At 41.3% G+C, this 21,449-nt stretch overlaps 1 protein-coding gene across 1 annotated transcript in view; it reads left to right on the top strand.

Annotated features, from left to right (window-relative positions):
• The first annotated feature begins 1,204 nt into the window (after positions 1-1,204).
• The window catches only part of ANKRD28 (ankyrin repeat domain 28), a 119,698-nt gene continuing 99,453 nt past the window's right edge, over positions 1,205-21,449 (top strand). Inside the window, exon 1 of the mRNA XM_058038115.1 lies at positions 1,205-1,281. Coding sequence (XP_057894098.1) covers positions 1,255-1,281 — 27 coding nt within the window. The 5' untranslated portion in view covers positions 1,205-1,254. The remainder of the gene's footprint in view (positions 1,282-21,449) is intronic.

Below are 21,449 nucleotides of genomic sequence, written 5' to 3'. Positions count from 1 at the left end.
AAAAGAACCTGTCCATGTGCCAGGCTCCTGCTGGAATCAATAACAACACATGAGCGAGAGCAAAACCACACAAATGAGTGCTCACACTGAACACACTCGTTGCTTTATTAAACATTCATTTTTCTTAGGTTGATAATAAAGTCTAACTACATTTCAGTGTGTGTAAAGCATTAAGAAGTCACAGTCTATTTTGAACTTACAAGAAAATCAAGAAACTTGACACATTCATATCAGCGTTGTCTGTAGCAGTATGCAATTCCAAAAAGCCTCAGTCTCTCGACTCTGCTATTTTTTTATTTTTTGAGGGGAAATGAAAATTCAGGAGAAAATAACTCTTCCCAGTCATAGTTGCCATGCTGGCTGGCTGCAGCATTCTCTTATGGAAGAGCAGCAGAATTTGATTTCAGTGTCCGGTGTGCTGCTTCTCGTCCCCTTCACAGGAGGTTTTACAACCTATCCTAATGTGTCGCTTTGTGTTTGATGCACACGCACAATAAACCTGTAAATTACGGGTCAAAATACAGAATGGGAGCGTTGCAGACGACATCTCCGCTGGCCCTCTGCCAGAAGAGGTGAACACTGAATAAATACATTGCAAAACCACCTTTCTCTATTTCGAGTGAAGTGTTTTCTGTACCCTGTGTGTACATGTCTGTTCCGTGTGGCGTTCTGCCAGAGCGCCTCTCGGTGTTTATCCGGCCTGCCGACACTGCCCAGCACGGTGCCCCTGCAGCTCTCCATCCTTCCCGCGGGACCAGGAGCCAGAGCTGCCTTTGGTGTAGGAGCAATCCCGCCTGTGCCGGTAGCCGCCGTCCCCATCCCGGGCTCCGAGTGGCCGGGCCCCGCCCGGGGCCTGCCGATGGCCGCGCTGCCCCCGGGCCCTGCCCGCTCCGCTGCCACGTGCCCGTCCCGCGCTATCGGCCCGTGCCAAGCCCGCCGCGCCCGGCCCGCCAATCAGCGCCGCCCTTACTCTGTCCCGCCTCCCGAGGGCCAATCAGCGCGGCCCTTGGTGGTGCGCGCGGGCGGGTTCATTCAGGAAGCTGCTCGGCGGCGCGAGCGGCGGGGCGGGGCCGGGAGGGCGGGGCGAGAGGAGGCCCCGCCCCCAGCAGCGCGGGGTGGTGGCGGCGGGCGCGGGGGCGTGGCCGGGGGCGCGGCCGGCGCGCGGGCGGTGGCGGCGGGGGGGCGTGGCCGCGCGGCGCGCGGAGCCGGGAGTCGTTGGCGGCGGGCGGAGGCGGCGGCGCGCGCTCGCTCGCCATGGTGTTCCTGAAACTCCGCGAGCAGGTGGGCATTCCCGAGCTCCCCGGCCCCTCTCCGCCCCTCCCGGGCCGCCGGGCGCGCCCTCCGCCGCCGCGGGCTGCCGTGCGTGCGCGGGTGACAGGCGGCGGGCAGCGGGAGGCAGCATGGCTGCTGCCGCCGCTGGGGTCCGGGCTGGGTGGGAGGCGCCATGTGCGCCCGGTGTGGGCGCCGGTGCCCCCGCGGGGCGGGCGGGAGCCGCCGTCCCTCGCAGGTACCGGGCCGAACAGGTGGCCGCGGCGGCCCGCCCGCCCCTCGCCCCGCATCGCCGGCGGGTCCCTGGCGAGCCCCCTCCCCGGCGCGGAGAGGAAGCCCGGGAGGGGTGGCGGGGGTGGGTCTGAGGGCTCCCCCCGGGCCAGCCCTGCCCCGCGCCGGTCTGGGGAAGGGAAGGGTCTCTGCACGGGGCTCCCGGGCCTGAGGAGCTGCCCGGTGTGAGGGGATCGACCTGGCGGCGGGAGGCGGCGTGCCCGGGAGATGGGGCTGGAGCTGGCGCCGCTCCCCCGGCCCCGCAGCCGGCCCTTGCCCTGCGCAGTTTCACGTGCCCGGGAGCCGCCTGCTCGTCCCTCCACCTTTCCCTGCCGGGCCTTTACAATCTTTTGTTCGGCCGCCGTGCCTTTGGCCTGCCGCGGGCATGCCAGAGCTTCCCCGAGCCCGCGCTCCCCTGCTGAAGGCGAAGGAGGCTCTCGGTGCCTTCAGTGGGTTGTTGCTCTCGTCGCATCACACCCTTCTTTGTCTGCCAGGCTCTTCGGTTTCCATCCCAGCTGGTGTAAAATACTTGTCTCCGCTGCTCTGTCCTTTCCTGGTGTCTCCCCTGTCCTACCTATTGTCTCCTGTGCGGTATCAGGATACAAAGGTGGGAGGGTCTGCGCTGCCAGTTTGCCGCCTATGAAAAGATGTTTCTTAGGAATGGTATCATCTCGTGTTTTCATGTGTGCCAGGCCAAATTCCGTGTAAAAAACTCATACATCCTGCTGTGGGTCTCCTTGTTACCCTTCCTTAAAGATAACCAACTGTAACACTTGAAAACCCCACCCCCTTCCAAAAAAAAAAATTTAAAAAAAAAAGCCCCGCAGTAAAAAAGCCTGTAGGAACTTGGGGGTGGTAAGGCAGCTGATGTTCTGTGTCTGTTTGTTATGCTGATCAGTGTCAGCCCATCCTTACCTGCGAGTCCTTTCATTAGCTACCTACACATCTGTGTTTTCACACTTAGCTTGCATGATCCCTCGGGATTTGTTCTAAGGAGCGTTTGGTGATATGGGGCTGGGATCTCTTATGTCCTGCTGTGTTGTGTGTAAACTTTGTGAAGTCTCACGTTGTTTTAGAACCTCATCTATGAATCAGCAACAATTGTGGATCTGAAAGACACTTAGTGTCCCTCGAGTTAGATTTTCTTTCAGGATTGGTTGCTGTTCTTCTATGGGAGACTTCCCACAGGAATAAGCACTTGTTCATCTCTTCTGTTAAATAAGCCCTTCTGTTAAAACCAAGAACTACAACCCTTCTGCAAGTAGGGGTAAAAACCCCATTATCAATATGTTAACATAAAAGTACTGTATTTCAGAACTTTTCTTCTGGGAAGAATCCTGCTATTGACAGATGTTGAAGTGAAATATTGAACTATGTGGGACCATTGGTTTGACAGAGTAATGCATGTGAGACTTTCAGCTTCTGTCATAATGTAAGTTTTAATTCAGAAGAAGCACAAGGTGGATTTTTTAGCGGCTTCACAGATCTGCAAAGGAGAATTGATACACTGGGAATTGAAGTATTCATTCACATAAAGGAGGGGGTGCTAGGGCAGGGAAGGGATGGAAGGAAGGAAGGGAATGCTGGTTTTGGACAGTTTTGTAGGGGGAGTGATTTTTAGCAGCAGCTGCATTTCTGCTGCTAAAGTGTCAGTTGCTTGACAAATCAGTTATTTCAAACTAATTCTGTTCTAGCAGTGTGAGAATGCCAGAAAGTCATGAGGAATGATGTTAACATGAAATCCCTCAGCTTTGGAATACAGAGCATTCCTGCAGGTCCCTGTTGCAGAGTGCTGCAGGATGTCTTGACTTGAGGATGCTGTATGGAGAGTGAGGCACCACCTGCTCTTTATGGAAACCAGCCTGTGGGACTGTGTGGGAGCAGAGCTGTTCCTCTTCAGTAGTTCATGAAACATGCTTCTTGTGTGCTTGAGCCATTTGCTGTGCTCCATAGTGGTGTGTTTGGTCAGAATGAAGTGAGTTGTCTTGTGCATTTGTAGTCCTTAGAGTGACTCTGTCTGCAGGGGTGGCTGTGCTTCACAGGGAGATGCAAAGGCTGCTCTGTTGTTTGTACTGTTCAGCTGGTATGAAGAAGGGAAGTGATTTGCTAGTTTCTTTCTTCAGCTGTCAGATTAATAACTTTCTGAAAACAAATTATTAACTAAAGTATTATTTAAGTGGAATTATCAAGATTATTTTTCCAAATTCAGTATGAACCTGTTGATTTTATTCCTTGATAATGTAGAAGGGCTCTCTGTTAAATATCAGAATTTTGCTGGGGACAGGCAGACTTATGCCATACAAGAAGCTTAGTGTTTTCTTGCACTTGCTTAGTTTTTCAATTTACTGCAAGCTGGTGTCAAAGCAGTGCTTGGGAAGTTACAACGAGGTGAGAAATTCTGCTCTGAGCCTCTTAGTTCAGCTCAGAGGGTGAAATCCCGGTTCCGCTTGCTCGATTTAATTTACTTAGTACCTGATAAACAAAACTTTGATCCTGCAGATGCTTAATGTGTTTGTGAAGCTCAAATATTTGTTTGTCTGTGGAGGCTGATTTGACACGTTTAACCTTCAGAATACAGGTTTTCCACGGACTGAGAAAAGCAGGCCTTACTTGGGCTCAGCAAGCAGTCAGCCAGTACATTATCTATACATTTGTGTTGCTGCTTGAGCTTTATTGCTTTGCCATCCTACCAGGTAGGAATATATTTCAAAGTTTAGACGTAATTGAGGGTGTACACTGCACATTCAGAAGTGACTTATGTTTGCTTACAAAGTATATCAGGTATCACAAAAACTCATACGCCATGTTTGCAAAAATTGCATTTAAAGCTAAATTGAGCTGTATTGGGCAAAGCTGATACCTGTAATGCTCAATAGCAAATTGTAACTCAGGTATAGAAAAGCAATCATTCAAATGTCAAATTAGAAGTTGTAGATTGTTCCCATTGCTCTTGGGTTTTTGTGCAGTGTTGTGCAGGTTTTGTTTGATAACAAAGGAAGCAAATCTGCAAATTCTGAATGTTAAACTATTCAAGGTAGGGATGAAAAATATGGTAAATGTACATTATAATTGAGGTATTTGCTTTTAAGTTTGTGTGCTTTTGTATTGTCTTCATATATTGGTGCTTGTATACCAAGTTCTTCTAAATGAGATGCTGCTTTAAGTACAAAAATGCTAAGTGAGACAAAGCCTAGAAAAGTTTGTTCCTGAAATGCTGTGTTACACTGCTGTTAGAAACTGCACTAACAGTCCAGTTTAGGTCAAGGGTCACTAATGTTTTATCACAATATTTTGGTTTTTTCCCCATTTAGGGGGAGTGTGTGGAAGGGAAGGTATGGGGTGGGGCTAAAAAAGGAGTATTTTGCTTGTGGGTATCCATAGTGGTTGCCTTGGTCTCCTATGTGAAATCCCTCTCACCTCTGCATGGCTAGGTGTGAATGGCTAACTATCCTCTGGGGTTTTTGTTATGCAATGTAGGTTGTAGGAACACTGTTTCCCAGAACAGATACATTCTTACTTTAAGGGTTGTGAATTGGTCTCTCTTACACCTAAGAGGTAACTGACAGCTTAGTTTTTCTTAGCATGCAGGTGAAATTTGGATTGCCCAACAGCCCGGGGATTTGTTCCTTTTCTATTACAAATTTCACCTGCATATGTGCCTATAGGTCATCTTTTAGGCTCACATAAGCCTACATCTCAGCAGAGTTTTGTTGAAAGGTGTGAAATGAATCAAAACTGGCTTGTTTTTTGTTTGGTTTTTTTCTCTCTAGTTTTGCAGCTCTATAACTATTTCTGGCAAAACTCATTGGATGCAGTGTCATTCTATTTGGTAAAGCTTTATATTTTTCTTTCAGTGCATCATAGTTTTAATATTAAGCATTTTAATATTATGCATTTCCCATTTTCTCTGAATCTTAAATGTGTAATAGGAAGATGTCTTAGGGCTAATAATGATGGGCATGTGGAAGGATTTTGTATGGGATTTTTCTGTATGACTGCTAGACTGTGCTTGAGGCAGTGCATTTATTTCCATAAGTCAGATATGAGTGGTACAGATCTGAGTAGGAACAACTGCATGAGGATATTAGGATGACCACTTATCTTTAAAGTCCTTGAACAGTGAGAGCACTGACTTCTTTATTGCCCATTTATATCTTTCTCGTAGCTGAGATGGATCTTGTTCAATTGGCAGTTAAACAAATGTTTGCAGTGTCATAGTGAAGGCTCTGAATGCCTCTATGGTTGCTATTTTCATTACTGCCAGCGTTAGACTTCATTCTTTTAGAATTTATGCCAAGAATAAATGTCCCAACTAGTTCCTTGTTACACTAAGAGGAGGAATGGTCTCCTGTGGTGATGAAAAGGAGCTGCTGCTGTTCAGTGAGGGAGGGATATGGTGGGAATGGAATTATGTGGTATTGCTCTACAAATTCTGTTCAGATGTAGGCTAATGAGATGTGTGCTTTATTTTTGACTTTTTTGGTAGTAGTTACTTTCAAGTTACTCTTTAAAAAAACCCAATAATTTCTTTCATGAATCTTGTAGTGGCTAAGAACCAGCTCTTTGTACTCTGTTGTCCATTGTATGTTCTTCCTAAAATTTGCATCTAATCTTTTCAAAGTGCATACAACATAATGAAATTAAGAATTTGTAATTCTTACCAAGACACCTAAAGTCTTACTGTTAGTTCTCTTGTTCCCAGGCTAAGAACTTACATGTGCTGAGAAGATAAGTTTCTTTAGCTGATGGGCAACTCTGAGTAACTTGAACTCTGTTTATCTTGTTATATGCAGTAATTACCAGCCCTTCCATTAGAATGTGTTGAGAGACCCTGGTTCTACCACGTGTTCGTTTGGGGGGATCAGATTGCCCCAAGATAACTTTAGAACTTTTGACTTGTGAACAAGCAGTTCTCCTCAGTCAAGAAAATAAACCTTTTAAAAGAAGGAGGAAAAAAGAGGTGGGGGAGAAACAAAGCAAGCCTTGATTCTGCAGTCAGATCCTCAAGGCGGATCCTGTTAACTCAGCAGCCTTCTGTGGGGATATAAAGGTCTATTCATGCAAATAGCATCGAAGGTTTCTGGCCATTATTTGGAGGCAAATATCAGGGGAAAATGAGGCAAATGGGCACTTCTCTATGAAGAAGTGACTTCTTTAGCACCCACAAGAAAAGATGATTCCTGTAGGAAACTAGTAGCTGTTGACACTCTGAACTAGCAGTCTGCTATCTGGCGTGGATTGTTATTTTCCCAGATTCCTAGGGTTGTTCCATTCACTGAAACGGGTTGTGGAATATGATTATTGAAATGAAATTTATTTGGTATTATATAATTCATATTCTCCACCTCATCTTTTGTCAGCAAGTTTGTTTCTCATTTGCCATACCTGATATTTTTCTCTAATCAGCTGGGCAATCCGGAGGTCAGACTAGTATCTGATGATTTGTTTTCTTGCTTCTGCCAACTTTTTACTTTGTTCTTACCTCTATTCCTTACTCCTATTTCTGGAAATTGAGTGGGAGACTCGTTGCCTTAGTTACAGTGACTAACTGTTTCAAAGTTATTTATAATGTTTGTTTTTAAATAACCTGTATCACAATAGAATCATAGAACATTTCACATCAATAAAAAAGTAAACAAAGCAGCATCACTGGGAGCATGCTTACAGTGCTGATTTTTGGGAGGTTTGTTTTCCTTTCATTGTTGGGGGTGGAAGACAAGTTCTCATCTGGCATTTCAAGATACATCTGAAATAAGGTGTCTTGGTGTTATCCTTTGTACAAAGAGAAACGAATCTTAATGTTTAAGCTCCAAAATATCAGGGAATGTTATGCTTTCCATAGTAAAGACATTAGCACTCTTCCCAGGGGGTGGCAATATACAGGTTTAACTCTGTTAATTCAGTTGTGAGTCTGGTGTTGATGAATTATACAGCACTGACCCATTTCAGCACAGAAACCAGAGCTATGTGAGAGTGGTGGGACTGAGTAGCTGGGAGGGAAGGGAAGATGAGACTTGTAGCCAGCTGTGTGGGTGCAGAGAGATGAAGAGGAAGCACCAGCACTGATATGCAAATAAAAGGGACAAAACAGTTGGTTTGTAGCATCTTGTAGATTAGGAAACTGCTTGTTAGCTGAAGCTAGTGACTTAGCTGATGACTTCTGTCCTTAAATAATGAGATGCTCTTTACTGTGAATTGAATTTAACCTGAGATTTTCATTGTTTATCTCTACAGTAATGTATGTATGTGAATTGAGTGAACAGTACTATGTAAGTAGATTGTTTTCTACATGAATAAAGGCTACCTATTTAGGGCAGCCTGAGAACAAATATTTTTCTCAGTAAGTTACTGAAATGGTACATAAATTTGAGAAGTATGAAGCAGAAGTCTGCCTATTCTAATGCTTGGCATCTGGTAAAAAAAAAAAAAAAAAGAAAAGAAAAAACCAACTCAAGCTTTTGTTGTTAAACTTCAGAACTGAAGCTACCTGGGTGGGGGTGAAAGTGTTTACAATTGTAAACTGACTCATGTTAGAACTTCCTGAATGTTCAGGTTTTGTAGGGAACTGCCTGTTTACATGACTGCAGTCTAATTCTGACTGTGTCTTGAACTGTTGTGAAGTCATCCTAAATGTTTAATGTTTCCATATTCTCAGACAATGAACTTCACTTAATGGCCTGTCTAATTCAAGATGATGAGCATTTGCCTATAAGTCACTCTTGGTAATTGTGCAGTCATGCAATAATACTTAAGCTCCACTCTCACTTTGTGCTGAAGTCCTGTACCTGCTTCCAGCTGGTGCAGAGAAGAAAGCATAGATTTTTTTTTTTTTAATTTTTCTTTGGCAAAGTGAAGATACAGCACTGCCTTAAGGAAGGAAGGGAAGGGAGCACAAGCAAGAACAGTCAGCATGACAAAATGAAAATGAAATTACAGTCAGTTAAAGCATTGAGACCAAAACAAGCCTTTTTTAGAGCTTACAGAACTCTAGCAATCATGACGAATCCATGTTTTGTTTCAAGATTTTGCTGTTTGTCCTCCTTTTTGTTTTTGTTTTGATAGCTCCATCTATGCTGGTCCCCTTGACAAAGGAGAAAGTTGAACCTTCCATCAGGAGCCTGGTCATCAAACAGCAGGCAGCATAATAGACCAGGGATCTACCCAGCACGTAGATGGAGGAGCTGCTTGTGTCATAGGCAGCTTACCTGGGGGCAGTGAAAAGCATTTTCAGGAAGGTCTGTAGTTATTTATATTCTAACATAATCTATACCTAATAAATCATTAAGTTATTTAAATTCATTGCTGCAGACTAAGTTTTGTACCATATTTGGGGTAATTGGTATTCTCTCTTTCCCTGTGCTATCTTCAGGTCATCTGCTTCTTCTGTCAGTTGCTCATGAGAGTGGGCAGATAATCTATGCAAGTCCTTTTTTTCATCCCAAGCACTTGATGTGTCTTTCCTGCCTCAGATCACAGTGTAGTGTCTGCTAGCATTTCATTCATTCACCAGTATGTCCCTACAAAGTATTGTTGGTAGGTTAAAAGGAAGGACATAAATCAGGAGAGGAAGAAAAACAAAATGCTAACCTTGTTTTACTGGTTACATTATTACTCATTGTTTCAAATTAGTGCAATGTCCCAAGCCATGGTAGAAGGGTGCTTCAGAAACAGCGTGTTAATGGCATTCCTCAGCCCTTCCTCTGTCCCTTGCTAACTGCACAGTTTTGTTCCCTTCTTGCTGTGTTGGCTAAAACACGAGGATCGATAGAAAGAGGTCTTATGCTTAATTCTGTGCTGCTGTGCAGTCTTTGCCAGATCAGAACCCTGTAATGGTGCTGCCTGATGGCTTTTATTTCCTTTGCTCCTTGTCTCAGTTCCAGGAGCTGTATTTTGTTTTATAGCTCTGCTGTATCTCTTACCTTTTTTTTTTTTTTTAAACAGTGCTCTTACATTAGGGGGATAATTTTCAGTATTGAGGAGTACTTGTAGAGGAACACTTTCTCTTCTTTCTGTCACTGCAAGGTTGCAAAGGCCATTACTGACCTGCAGCAGTACTGATCCTGTAGTAACCAACCAGCTCATTTATTTCTTCCAGACCTACCCACTGACATTGTTTGCAGTTCCTTTCCATCCACAAGTACAGGAACATTTAAAATTTATTATCTAACACTGCTTAGATTACAGAAGGGTAAATCTATTAAAATAAAACCTTTCAAATAAAGAATATTTTAGGACTTGTCCATAGATATTTCTCTATATTTTACCGTAAGTTTAGCAAATTATGATTTCTGCAATCAGGGATGTAAATAGTCAAGTTAATCTACTCCATAAGAAAGAGAGCTCAAGAGTGGAGTTTTTTGAATGCTTTCATTAAGAGAGTGAAAAGGAAAGGTGAAGAGAGGATTTATAGAACACCAGAGAGAACCAGGAGGACAGAAAGGGTTAGGATATCCCAGCTTGTCAGCATCAGTGAGCAGCAATGCTCTTCTGATGAACTTCAAGTTTCATAGTCAAGGATCATCCAAAGACCAACAGGTATCCAGCTGCCCTGTGGAGCTGTGTTTGCAATGACTCGAAGATATTGATTCCTTTTTCTACCTGCTGCACCTTTCTACAGCACAGGAAGGGAACTTTCGCAGCATCTGTAATCTCAAACTAACACTGTGAATATTGCACTGTTTTTCTACATCCAGAGATGTAAAAAATGGTTTTTGATCAAGCATACCAAATTTGTTGTTTTGGAAGGGCGAATATAGCTGCATGCAGCCATATCTTTTATTTCTGAAAGGACTTTGACTCTGCATATCATGAATTTGCTTCCTTTTTTTTTTTTAACTCAACATCTAGCAAGCCATAATTTAAAAATTATATTTTTTATAGCATGGACTTGTACAGATAATTTATGGGGTTTTCACAACTGAAGATTGATAAAATTTTGATAATACTTTGCATGTGTTAAAACTGCTTTTGTAATCATTTAAGCATTAAACTTACTGCATATATAATTCAAGAGTAATTACTATAAGTGCCATAGTTCATGAGCCTGTGTCCACAAGCATTGGAAGAATTTTGCAGAAAAACTGCCATGACCGTTGAAAAATTGTTGATTATATCTTTGCATTTTAGCGTTATTGTCACCTGGAAGGCTCTCTTGGTGCTGCAATGTCTGTACAAAATATCCCACACATTTAGGGTGTCACTCTGGTTTCCTGTCTTGCCATGCCACCCCTTGCATGGGGGAGCAGTGAGATGTTTCCTTCTGCAGAGCTCTGCTGGAGCTGACAGGAGGCAGGGAAACAGCATCAGTTTGAGCAGCAGGAGGAACAGCGGTGCCAGCGGTGCTTTGGAGGCTGTCAGAGAGCTTCAGCTCCCGGCCCTGGCACTTTGCCACACCAGTATTAGCAGGGCTCTCCTCCTTGTTGACTGGAGGTGTTGCAGAGTTGTTTGGGACCTGTCATTCTGGAGGAAGTTCTTTAGAAAATTAGCTCTTTGGCTCTGCAGTGGCCACAAGCACAAAATGAAACCTGCAGGCCTGAAGCTTGATCTGGTGGCAGCAGGTGGCCAGAGTGAACTGAACCTAAAGACAGGATGAATGTACCTGCAGAAGAGATCTCAGAAGTGTCTGCTGGAGCTCAGCCTTCCATGTTGTGGCAACCCTTATTATCCTTACTGGCATACAGGTGTTTTAGATGTGTCCTAAAAAGCCCTGGTGTTGGTTTTTATATGTATGTTTGTTTTATGTGTATATATATTCATACATATATGACTGTCCTACCCACTAGAGCTCCTTTTATGATGCCTGACACATGCCTTGTTTTTTAGGAAAAGTAACCTGTAAAAGTAGGATGGATAATTGAAGAAAAGAGAGGGAATTGTTGGAATTACATCATTTGACCTCAGGGTTTCGTGACCTGCTCTTTTGTGGAGTGCAGTGATATGTTGCCTGCCTGGGAAGTGCTGTGTTGTCACAGGATGCCTGTTCAGAATGCCAAGTTCTTACTCTTCCCTGTGTGGCGTGGCTGCAGAAGTAAGGTGCAATCCCTTGGTGTATATTTGCACTGTCTTGATTTTTTCACTGGATAAGAAGCAATGAAAATGACCTGTAACAAGCAAGGTTAAAATACTGACAGAAACATTAGGGTATGTTTTTCTTGTAACTCTGTTTTTCTTTTAAGAGGTTAATTAACAGCCAAAACTATGCTAATTATATGACTTGGAAATTATCTACCACAGTGAGTGCCAGCGTTTTCAGCTGACAGATAGGAGAAGGAAACACAGATACATGAACTACTGAATGCAAATATTTTTCTGGTGTAGGGTAGGACTGTGTGTGTGAGAAATGGAGTACATGCCTCAATCAACCCCGTTCTTTTGAGCCAGCAGAGTAGGTCAATTTTTATGAAAGATTATTAGAGTTCTGTAATTTTAGGATGGAGTTTAATGATGTGCTTCTCCTTGAGTTTTTTTTTAAGTTTTTTTGTTTCCATTTGCAAGGTTTCTAACAATAATGGTTGAAACTCACTGGCTTCTAATCTACTGCCTAAGGCCACGGTTTGATATTAGGTGGTAGCTGAGCTTAAGCAGTCTTTCATTCTTCTGCAAAGGGCTGAAAAGGGAGGGGAGAGGCAAATTATTTGGGTTAGCATAGGGCTGTGAAGTTGTTCTTGGAAGTTTTCCAAAGTAGGAAGTACAAATGAGAGTTTTGTATCACATAAACTTACTCTAATGTCTGTCTTTGTGTCAGATGTCCTGTAATCACAGATGATGTGCCTTGCGTAAGTGTCCTTTGGTTTGGGGACTGGAGGTGCGTGGAGAAACTTGACTGTGGTCTGCCTTGGACCTTTCTCTCTGAGTAACTTTGATGCTGTTGGTCTAAAACTTCTTAGAATGTGTTTGGAAACTCAACAACAGGCTTGATTTTTGTGTCTGGTTCATGATTGTTCTGGGCTTTGAGTGTGGTTGTGAATTCTTCTCTAACTGTGAAGGAACCTAGGGTCTGCAGAAGTCTGCTTCTATTTATAACACACTATGTTGACTTACATTGACTGAAAACTCCAAAAGAAGAAAAGTTCCACTGTCAGGATACTCAGCTTTTTCCCATCTCTGATCTGACAACAGTGTGTCAGTTTTCCTGCAACATTTTAGAGTTGCTTTTTCACCCTCTTAGGGTGATCACATGCTCTACCAGTCGGTTTTGAAACTGGAGATCTGAAAATGACACCAAAATGACTTTCTCTTGCCTTCCATCTCTTCTCAAGAGGTTACAGTGAAAGTACAAGACCGTGTTTGGGTAGTCCAGTTACCTGAAAACCATATGCCAAAAGTAGTCTGAACTTGCTGCAGCCTTTTTTTTTCCTCATAGAAACATGTATGGATAGAGGGCCCTTCAACATTTGTGCCTCTTATGTGTGCAGCTTTCATTCTTGGACACCATCCAGCGATGGCCTGGAGTCATGCCTGTTGTGACTAGTGATCCCTCTATCTCCCTGCACAGAGATATGTGCTTGGGGTAGGGAAATATCTAGTATGAAAACACTCATAGAAAAATGCCTAAGTTGAAATAAACTCTAAAAATAGTAATTAACAAAGCATGTCAGTCTAAGAGTAAACTGCAGTCTTCTGGAATAGAAATTTTCATCTCAGCTCAACAGGAAATGGAAACAGAAAATAGTAGTTAGTGTTTATTATTCCACACATCACCTCGGTAGCTGTATGAATACCACAACATAAGCACACCGGTTGTGCAAATATTTTTATCAGCAGCTGGAGAAGATAACATTTTGAATTGCCATTAATGAAAACCTTATCTATCAAGGTGGACTGTTCCTTACTTTATTCTGTTTCTTGGTTTGATTGTGCTGTAATAACATTTAATTCAGCAGGTTGGGGATGAGGCCATTCATCTGACTGGTTTTATTTTCTGGAATAGGCAATGGTAAAACTACAAAGCTTTGTTTAAAAGAAAAAACAAATTGGGCATGTCTTTTGACTGTGAGAATGCACTGAGAATAATTATCAGTATATTAGGGTATAATAAAATTGTTTTAACAGTTTCCAAACAAACAGTTGCCTACATATCACCTGTATGCTTTTGAAGACTTAGGTTACAGCCCCTACTTCAGGGTGGTTCTTAAAGCTGGTCATCAGCACCATTTAATTTTTTTTTTTACTTTTAGCCTAAAAGTCATAGGCAGCTGTTCAAGAGCTGCTTTCTGAGTAGGTCAGCTGTCATGGCTGTGGGCTGCTTCTAGTAGGTGTCAAAACCCAGACGGGTGACAAAAAAATGTAAAACATAAACAAATGAATACAGGAAGGATGGGAGAGGGAATGACAATGACAAACATTAAATAAAGAACTATTTTTTACAGTGTTAATAGGAAACATGGTTTGATATTTAAGACAGCTTACCTAAGTATCAGATTATAGATTTTCTTGGCAAGAGGACAGAATATGAGAGGATAGCAGAATCTTCTTTGCTGTGCTGAAATAAACCAAGTTACTAAAAGTATGCAAGGTTTTGAGAACACCTGTTTTATGTAGCTATTAGTGTTTTAAATCAGAGTCAGTGCTGCAAATTAAATTACATTTATGGCAAATTTCTTGTTATTCTGTACTTTATGTTCCATGTTTATAGAAGATACAGAGTACTTTTTGTTGTGCTTTTTGTATTATGTTGTACAAAGGTTCTCAGTGATAAGACTAGACAAAAGGTTAATCTATTTTCAGTGTGGTTTATTGGCATGGATTGTGGGAATTTCAAGGGAATGTTTGAGCTTGAGTACGTAGAGAACAGGACGGAAATTTTTGATTTAAAAATTACATTAGGAAAAGATATGAATATAACTTGCTAAGATTTAAGTATAGCATCTACTTACTTTCAAAGAATTATAAAAAATAGCACTTAAGCAGTATATATTTCTTGCCAGGGGATTGAATTCAAACTGCTTCATGAACGGAAGTCATGAGCTAAGCACTTGGAACGAGTTTGTGAAAGCTCACTGTTTGAAAGCAGCATTAGACAGTAGCCTCTTCTGGAACAAATGGTATTTTCTTTACAATTACCCCTCTTAATTGGTCTGTTCAGTGTTGAAAATCAGAAGAAGCTGGGAAAAAGAAAAGCTTCTGCAATGTAGTGAAGTCTGACAGAACTGTGCTAATCCTAAAATTTTGACAGACTTTGTGGCCACCCCCAAGTCATTGATTCAGCTCATTAACTGTCATTGTATGAAGGAAATACTGTGGACTACTTAACTCAAGATATTTTTGGAAGATTTTAATTAGTGGCACATGTAATTAAAACAACTTAAAATATTTTTTTTAATTTCTGTTTTTGTTAGCTGCTCTGATAAAATGACAAATTAAAAAGTATAGCAAAAATAATAAAAGTAAAGTAATTAGTGCATTAAAGTAATTAATGCAGTGTAAAGATTATCATGTGCTATTTAAGTGCATCCAAAAAGCAAAAATAGTACTCAGGATAACTCACTTTGATTTGCCCAGATCTGCCCTTCTGAACACAGGTAGAGATTAATTTAAAAAGTGTAAGTAAAGCAATCAGCTCTCTGTTCTGAAGAGTGTCACACCTGGTGATCTTATTTAATAGTAGCTTGCTTTTCTTCTCCCAAGGGAGGGATTTAAGCAGTCAGGACTGAGAGGTGTTGCTGCAACATTGCATTGCTATTGTGGAGAAATGCTAGAATAATCATTTTACAGGGGGTTTCTTTTGTGGCTGGTTTTGGTGTGCTGGATTACACCCTGTTTAGTGCACATTATTTTGCTGTTCTGTGTTTGGAAGGTTGGAAGGTGTGTTCATCACCAGGGTTGGAAATGACTTCTGGAGATATTAGTCCAACCCTCCCAAGGCAGGGTCACACAGAGCAGGTGACAGAAACTCAGGTGGGTTTTAAACTGAGTCTCTGGAGAGGGAGGCTCCACGACCTTTTGGGGCAGCCTGTTCCAGTGCTCTGTCACCTCAATGAAAATAAGCTGCTCCTTGTGTTGAAGTGAAACTTCTTGTGGTTTGGTTATGGACACTGCTCCTTGTCCTGTCACTGGGCACCACTGAAAAGAATCTGGCACCATCCTCTTGGCATCCACCTTTAAGATATTTATAAGCATTGATGAGATCCCCTCTCTGGCTTCTCTAACCCAAGAGGTCCAGCTCCCACAGTCTTTCCTCAAAAAAGGAGATGTGTTCTCACAATCTTTTCCCATCTGGCCCCTATCTTCACCCTGGAGAAGTGAAAAGCTTGAAGTTTTCATGTGGCACAATTCTTGGGTTCCTGTCTGTCAAGAAAAAATCTGTCGTGTTTTATTTAAGAGCATTGCACCTAGATAATTGTAGGTAGGCAAACATACTTTGGAAGTGAATTCTATTTAGTCAGTGTAATTGCACTTTACCTGAGCAAGGTCTTAGTTTGATGGCATGACTTTGTTGGGATTCATTTTCCTAAGAATGTCTGTGTCCACCAAGCTGTAACAGTTAACCTGTCTTTTTTCTCATCCCTTGAAGTGTTCCACAAACTGAAATGTAATGGTATTTTTAAAAAAAAATTACCCTTTTTTTTTTTTTTTTCCTGTAATGGTCAGATCTTGCTGAACTCCAAAACTGTGCTCTTCTGTACAGCAGTCCTCAGGTCAGATAGAGAAGGTGACTGGCTTCTGGCAGTCAGAGGTAACTGATTTTCTTCCCTTTGCAGTCTGTATTGATGTAGTGGAATCTGGTGTGGCACTTGTGCCTGGCAGGTAAGAATGCCAGTTTGCCTCATTCAATTGTGTGGAAGTGGCAGTCACGATTTAAGCTTTGAGCAATTGATAGAGTGCACATAAAGGAGATGTTTGGCCATGTGTCCTGTCCAAGCAACTGGATTTTTCCCTCGAATAAGAAAGTCCTAAAGTGTAGTGGTAGTACCCTCTGTGTTTCCTGTGGAATTACAGTGAACTGGAAAATGTGGATCTTGTTTTTCATTCAAATATTTGACTTGCAGTTGACTGATGTACTCCTCTTGTAAGGTGAAGTGCTGCTACATCCACATGCAAAAATGTGTCTGAGTATACTGGCCAGTTATCTTTTACTGTTTTGCAATTTATGGAATGAAAGCTGTGTATCATTTAGCAGTGTTAAAATCTCAAAGCTTTGTTCTGACACACCTATGTGGAATGCCTTTATTCCAAGTGAATTCTGACTCTCCCATTTTAAAAACATGTTCTTGTCTTGTTACAATAGCCTCGAGGCTGATAAGACAACACCACCCCATGTGTGCTAGTGTTTATATGAAATTGCAGATTCTTAAATCTATTCAAAGAGCTGCTTATTCCATATATTTTGTTATGTTTTCCAATTTTTTTAAAGGCCTAGTCAATAGGATTAAGAAGACAATTGCTGTTTGCTTTGCTGGCCCTGGGAATAGAGAAATGACTGCATGCACTGTTATTCCCAGTGTATTATGGCACTTCCTCATTAAAGATCCAGTGAGGCCATTTGGATGTACTTCTATTTTTGTTTTCAAAAATTAATCTAAAATTATTCTTTTTAAAGGTACTGTTTTCCTTTCAGGGAGGGAGAAGCAACTCCAAGGAAGCTTTTACTTATGGTGGCTTCTTTCTCTTAATGCATGAGCTGAATGTTTCCAGTAGGCATTCTTTTTTTTATGCCTGTAACTTAGTTTTGCAAATGCATCCTTTTTTGTTTGAAATAGTATTTAGGTTTTATCATTCTGTCTGATGGATGTGTATTATCAAAAATACTCCTAACCCTTCTTCCTGTTTTTCCTACCCTTGTATTTGGTAGAGTGGAAGTGTTAAAATTCAGACACATGAAAATTAAATAGTAATGATTAAAACCCATAAATCAAGAAACAATTTCCTAAAGGTGGTGTGCTGGTAAAAGATGACCTCTCAAACTTCCACCCTGCCATCCTATAAATACTATTGATCAAACCTAATCCTTGTGCCTTGGCAGATACCTAAAGTATGCAATTCTTTCCTCCCTCTACCCAATATCCATTTTTAACTGCTCTCTTCCCATGGATGTTCTGAAATATGTCATTGCTGTACACTAGAAAGTCTCTGTTCCACAGTCGTGATCTGAGGGTCTTAACTCTTCAGTCCTCCCGTGTATTTTAAGCTCTGTGGTTTCTGTGAAGACAGACTGTAGGCTTTGACAGGTAACCTGCTATGGACAAACGTAGGCTCAAATAGCTCCAAACCTGTGCTTTCTTCTGATATTAATGTCTATAAACATCACTTCTTGATTTGTATTTCTCTTTGAATGTGACAGGCATCTGTTCAGAATAGAAAGCATTACTCTTTTCTTGTCTTATGTACAGTGTTTTTGAAGAGTAGCTGTAGGTTCTAAAGAAGTCTGTCCTGGCTGTGAAGTTTCTTAATGGGTTGATTTATGTATGAACTGCTGTGACTCACAGCACACCACCTCGTTTTTATCCAGATAATTACCTTGCTAAAAGATGTGTGAAATGTAAAGATTTCTTCCCTCAGCTTGAGGAGAAATGCTATTGTCTATCTGTCCTTTTGATGTTAAGTTTGATCAGAATTCATCTTCTGCTTGCTTTGCCTTCTTCTCAAATTTTTAAATGGAAATTATCTCTGAAGCGCTTAAAGAATTGTAAAAGTGAAAATGAAGGCCACAGCTGCAACTGAGTGCAGTAGCTGCACTACTTTGTTTGTGGGGTTTTTTAAGGTGTATGTCATAAGAATTTTCAATGTTGATATGGCTTTTTGTGTAAGTAGTTATTGTTTGAAATTATACATGTGCACATGCTGAAATAAGATGTAGGTAAAGGTTTCTGGATTTGTTAGAGGATCTTACTCCTCTTCTGCTTTGATCATTTTTCATTTTTAACAGTGGTGTGAACATCAGAGGATCAACACGTGTTTTCACTTATGTCATTTGGGATGCTTCATAGGTTCACAAATCCTCAGGCTTGTCAGGTCGTTATTTCACCTCTTGTTTTGTGCCAGGGAGCTGTTCAAGCTCAAAGCTTTTATCTGAATAGCAAATCACAGAGTCAGATTCAACATCAAGAGAACTATTAAATCTGGTTTTTAATTTACTTTTATTTAAAAATGGTCTAATACTTTTGCCATGATCTCTGACAGTTCTGCTGATTCATAATGAAGCAGCTTGAATTACTGCTTTGTTTGCCTGTGAAGCTCCTCCACGTGGTTGTCCTTGGTAAATAGTAGTCACTGAGGAAACAGTAAGGGATAGCATCCTCCTACCCCCTGAAATCCTCCTCCTTCCCCTCAAATCAGCTCGGCTCACAGCTGCATGTGCATGTTAATGGTATTGATTTTATGTTAGTGTACCTTCTTGTGAACTGTGATTATTGGGGACAGACATCCCTGTGAATATCTGCTGCTGCTGCTAAACCTGTTGGGAGTTGTAAATGCTGTTAATATAACCTCTAGAATGCTCTCAAATAATATGCCTGATTTTAACCAACAAAAAATTAGAGGATCAAGTAAGTAAACCAATATAAGTACATCAGTGATCTTTTTTTTTAGATTGTAAACAGTTTTCTTATATACTTAAAAGATGAAGGCATGAAAACAAGGAGAAAGTGAGATACCATTTTAAATTATTTGTACATTTTTGCTGCTTAAAGCTTGGTATAAATATAAACAAGTCATCACAAGGATTTTGGAACAGCAGATGGATGTCTATTCTCCTCCTTCCAGCCCCCAATATATTCAGGAATATCTTGGGAAGAACTTGTTGTCCTTCCTGTATGTACTCCAGTTTATATGTAACCATGATAAATAAATTCTGTGTGCTACATTGAAACAGTCTTTAGCATCATTTAGTACCACTGACACTCATCAGATGTAAAAGATGGAGGGTTCAGTGCTACATATGTTAAATTACATATCCTGAGATCCAAAGTAGAGCTTAGTCTTGTACTTTAAAATATATTGCTTTTATTACAACTAAAGTAATGTTGGTAAGCTCAGCCTCCCACATAGTTGGACTTTCCAGGACTTTTTAAAAGAGTACTAAAGACACCTGAACTTGGCACATTTTTCCAGTATTAATAATTGGTTTCATGCTAAGCCTTGGTTATGACTTCCATGAGTTTGGGTCCCCCACCCACCCAGCTGTTTTGGGAATGGCAGTTTTCTGTGGCATGTTGCCCCAGACACTGGTGATGCTTTGTCTGCCCTGGCTCAGATGCTGCCATGAGGCATCTTTTTGGGTGAGACTTCCCCCACCTTTGCTGAGATTAGTCTCACACTGCATCTTTGTGAGCTCCTCATTTCTTCTAATGTGGTTATTGCTTTTACTCTGCTCAGCACAACTTGCTTCAGAAGGCTGCTTGCCAGTGTTGATTCTGTTGTTTTCTTGCTATTTTTTTTCTTAGTCAATGCATTTGGTCTTGTCTGTGTAACAAATGGTTATCTTAAATAGCTTCCCTCTGAATTATTGATGTTCCACAATGACTTCTTGCTCCAATCTATTTATACTTTGAGCCTATCTGCATTGTCCTGTGAGATAGGAATATTCCTCTGAAATACAGCATTAATCAGCCTCTGCAGTATTGTTATATATGAGTTTGTAGATACTTCTGTGCTATTGATTTCTGTGTAGCATTCTACAACTAATTATAAATTCAGAGAACAAGGTGTTCAGTGTCTGTCACTGTAGGTAGTTCTTAGTTTAACTGCTAAGTCTCCTTCTATTTCCCAGCTTAACTGCATCCATAGCATTAAGAGCAGAGCATCATATTGCTTTGTGTTATCCCTGCTATCTTGCCAGACAATCATCTGAATGTCAGTACAGATGGTATGACTCATTTACACTTGTCCTAAGCAGGCAAAGTACTTAACACCAAGTATGTGCCTCCAGCTTTTGATTCCTGTGAAAAAGAGTGTTTCCCTCTCACCACCCCAACGAGAGTTATTTTGCTATGATTCAATCAGATTTTAGTTCACTTTCCTTTTAAAATTAGGGAAGCAGTCTCTTTTTTTGTTTCCCCTACCTAAAATGCAATTGACACTATTTTTAAAAGATGCCAGACCTCTGCTGATTTTGCTGAGACCACTTTTAAATGGGGAAAAATGAAGATGAGCAAATGAATGGCTCCATTGTTTGGATGTAGAAAATACACTGAGGTACTGTAGACCTACTCTGCTACTTTTCAGTACCTCTGGAATATAGATGGAATATAGATAACTGTTTTTTCCTAGTGTATGGGGAAGGTAGTGTATTCTGCAACTTGGGATGCAGATAAATGGGCAAACATTTTTACTTTTTAAAACAGAGTGGGTCTGATAGTGCTTCATTGTTGTCTAGACCTTGTATGGCAGTCTTGAATATGCTGAATGGTTTATCTCTCCTCTTTAGGAACAGGGATAAAAAAGAAATCTTAGAAACCTGTGTGTGGTGGTGGAAGTAGTGGAATATTATTTCTTTTTACACAGAATCATTACCTCTCTTTTCTCCAGGCCTCAGCTGAGGATCTGCTCTTACAGGTAATGTTGAGGAGCATGCAGTGTGTTCAAGGCACATTTGGCACTGAACAGCACTGAAGTGGAGCTGAGAGTTTGGGATAAAATTGATAAATAGTCCTGTGCCTTACTTGTTTAATGTTTCCCTTTTCATCTAAGTCAGGTCCAAAAACTATTTCCATGTTGTGATATAGGATGTTGGTTTTTTTCTTTTAAAGGCAGTAAGTTTACTGGAAAAAAGGATAAGGAGCACATTCTCCTAACTTTTAAAAATATTAGTAATTTAAATGAGCAGAACTTTGAAGTTGTTTTTCATTATGCCATTGTATCCTATTTTCTACTTGTAAAAATAGTACAGCAGCTCTGTTTTTCAACAAAAACTTTGTTTTCTTGCAGCTTTTGCACATATATGCTGTGTCTCAACAAGAATTTGGAGGACCAGC

This window comes from Melospiza georgiana, chromosome 1, assembly GCF_028018845.1.
Source record: "Melospiza georgiana isolate bMelGeo1 chromosome 1, bMelGeo1.pri, whole genome shotgun sequence".
Lineage (NCBI taxonomy): Eukaryota > Metazoa > Chordata > Aves > Passeriformes > Passerellidae > Melospiza > Melospiza georgiana.
Note: the sequence above shows the minus strand (reverse complement) of the source record. Positions and strands in the feature narration are given on the sequence as shown.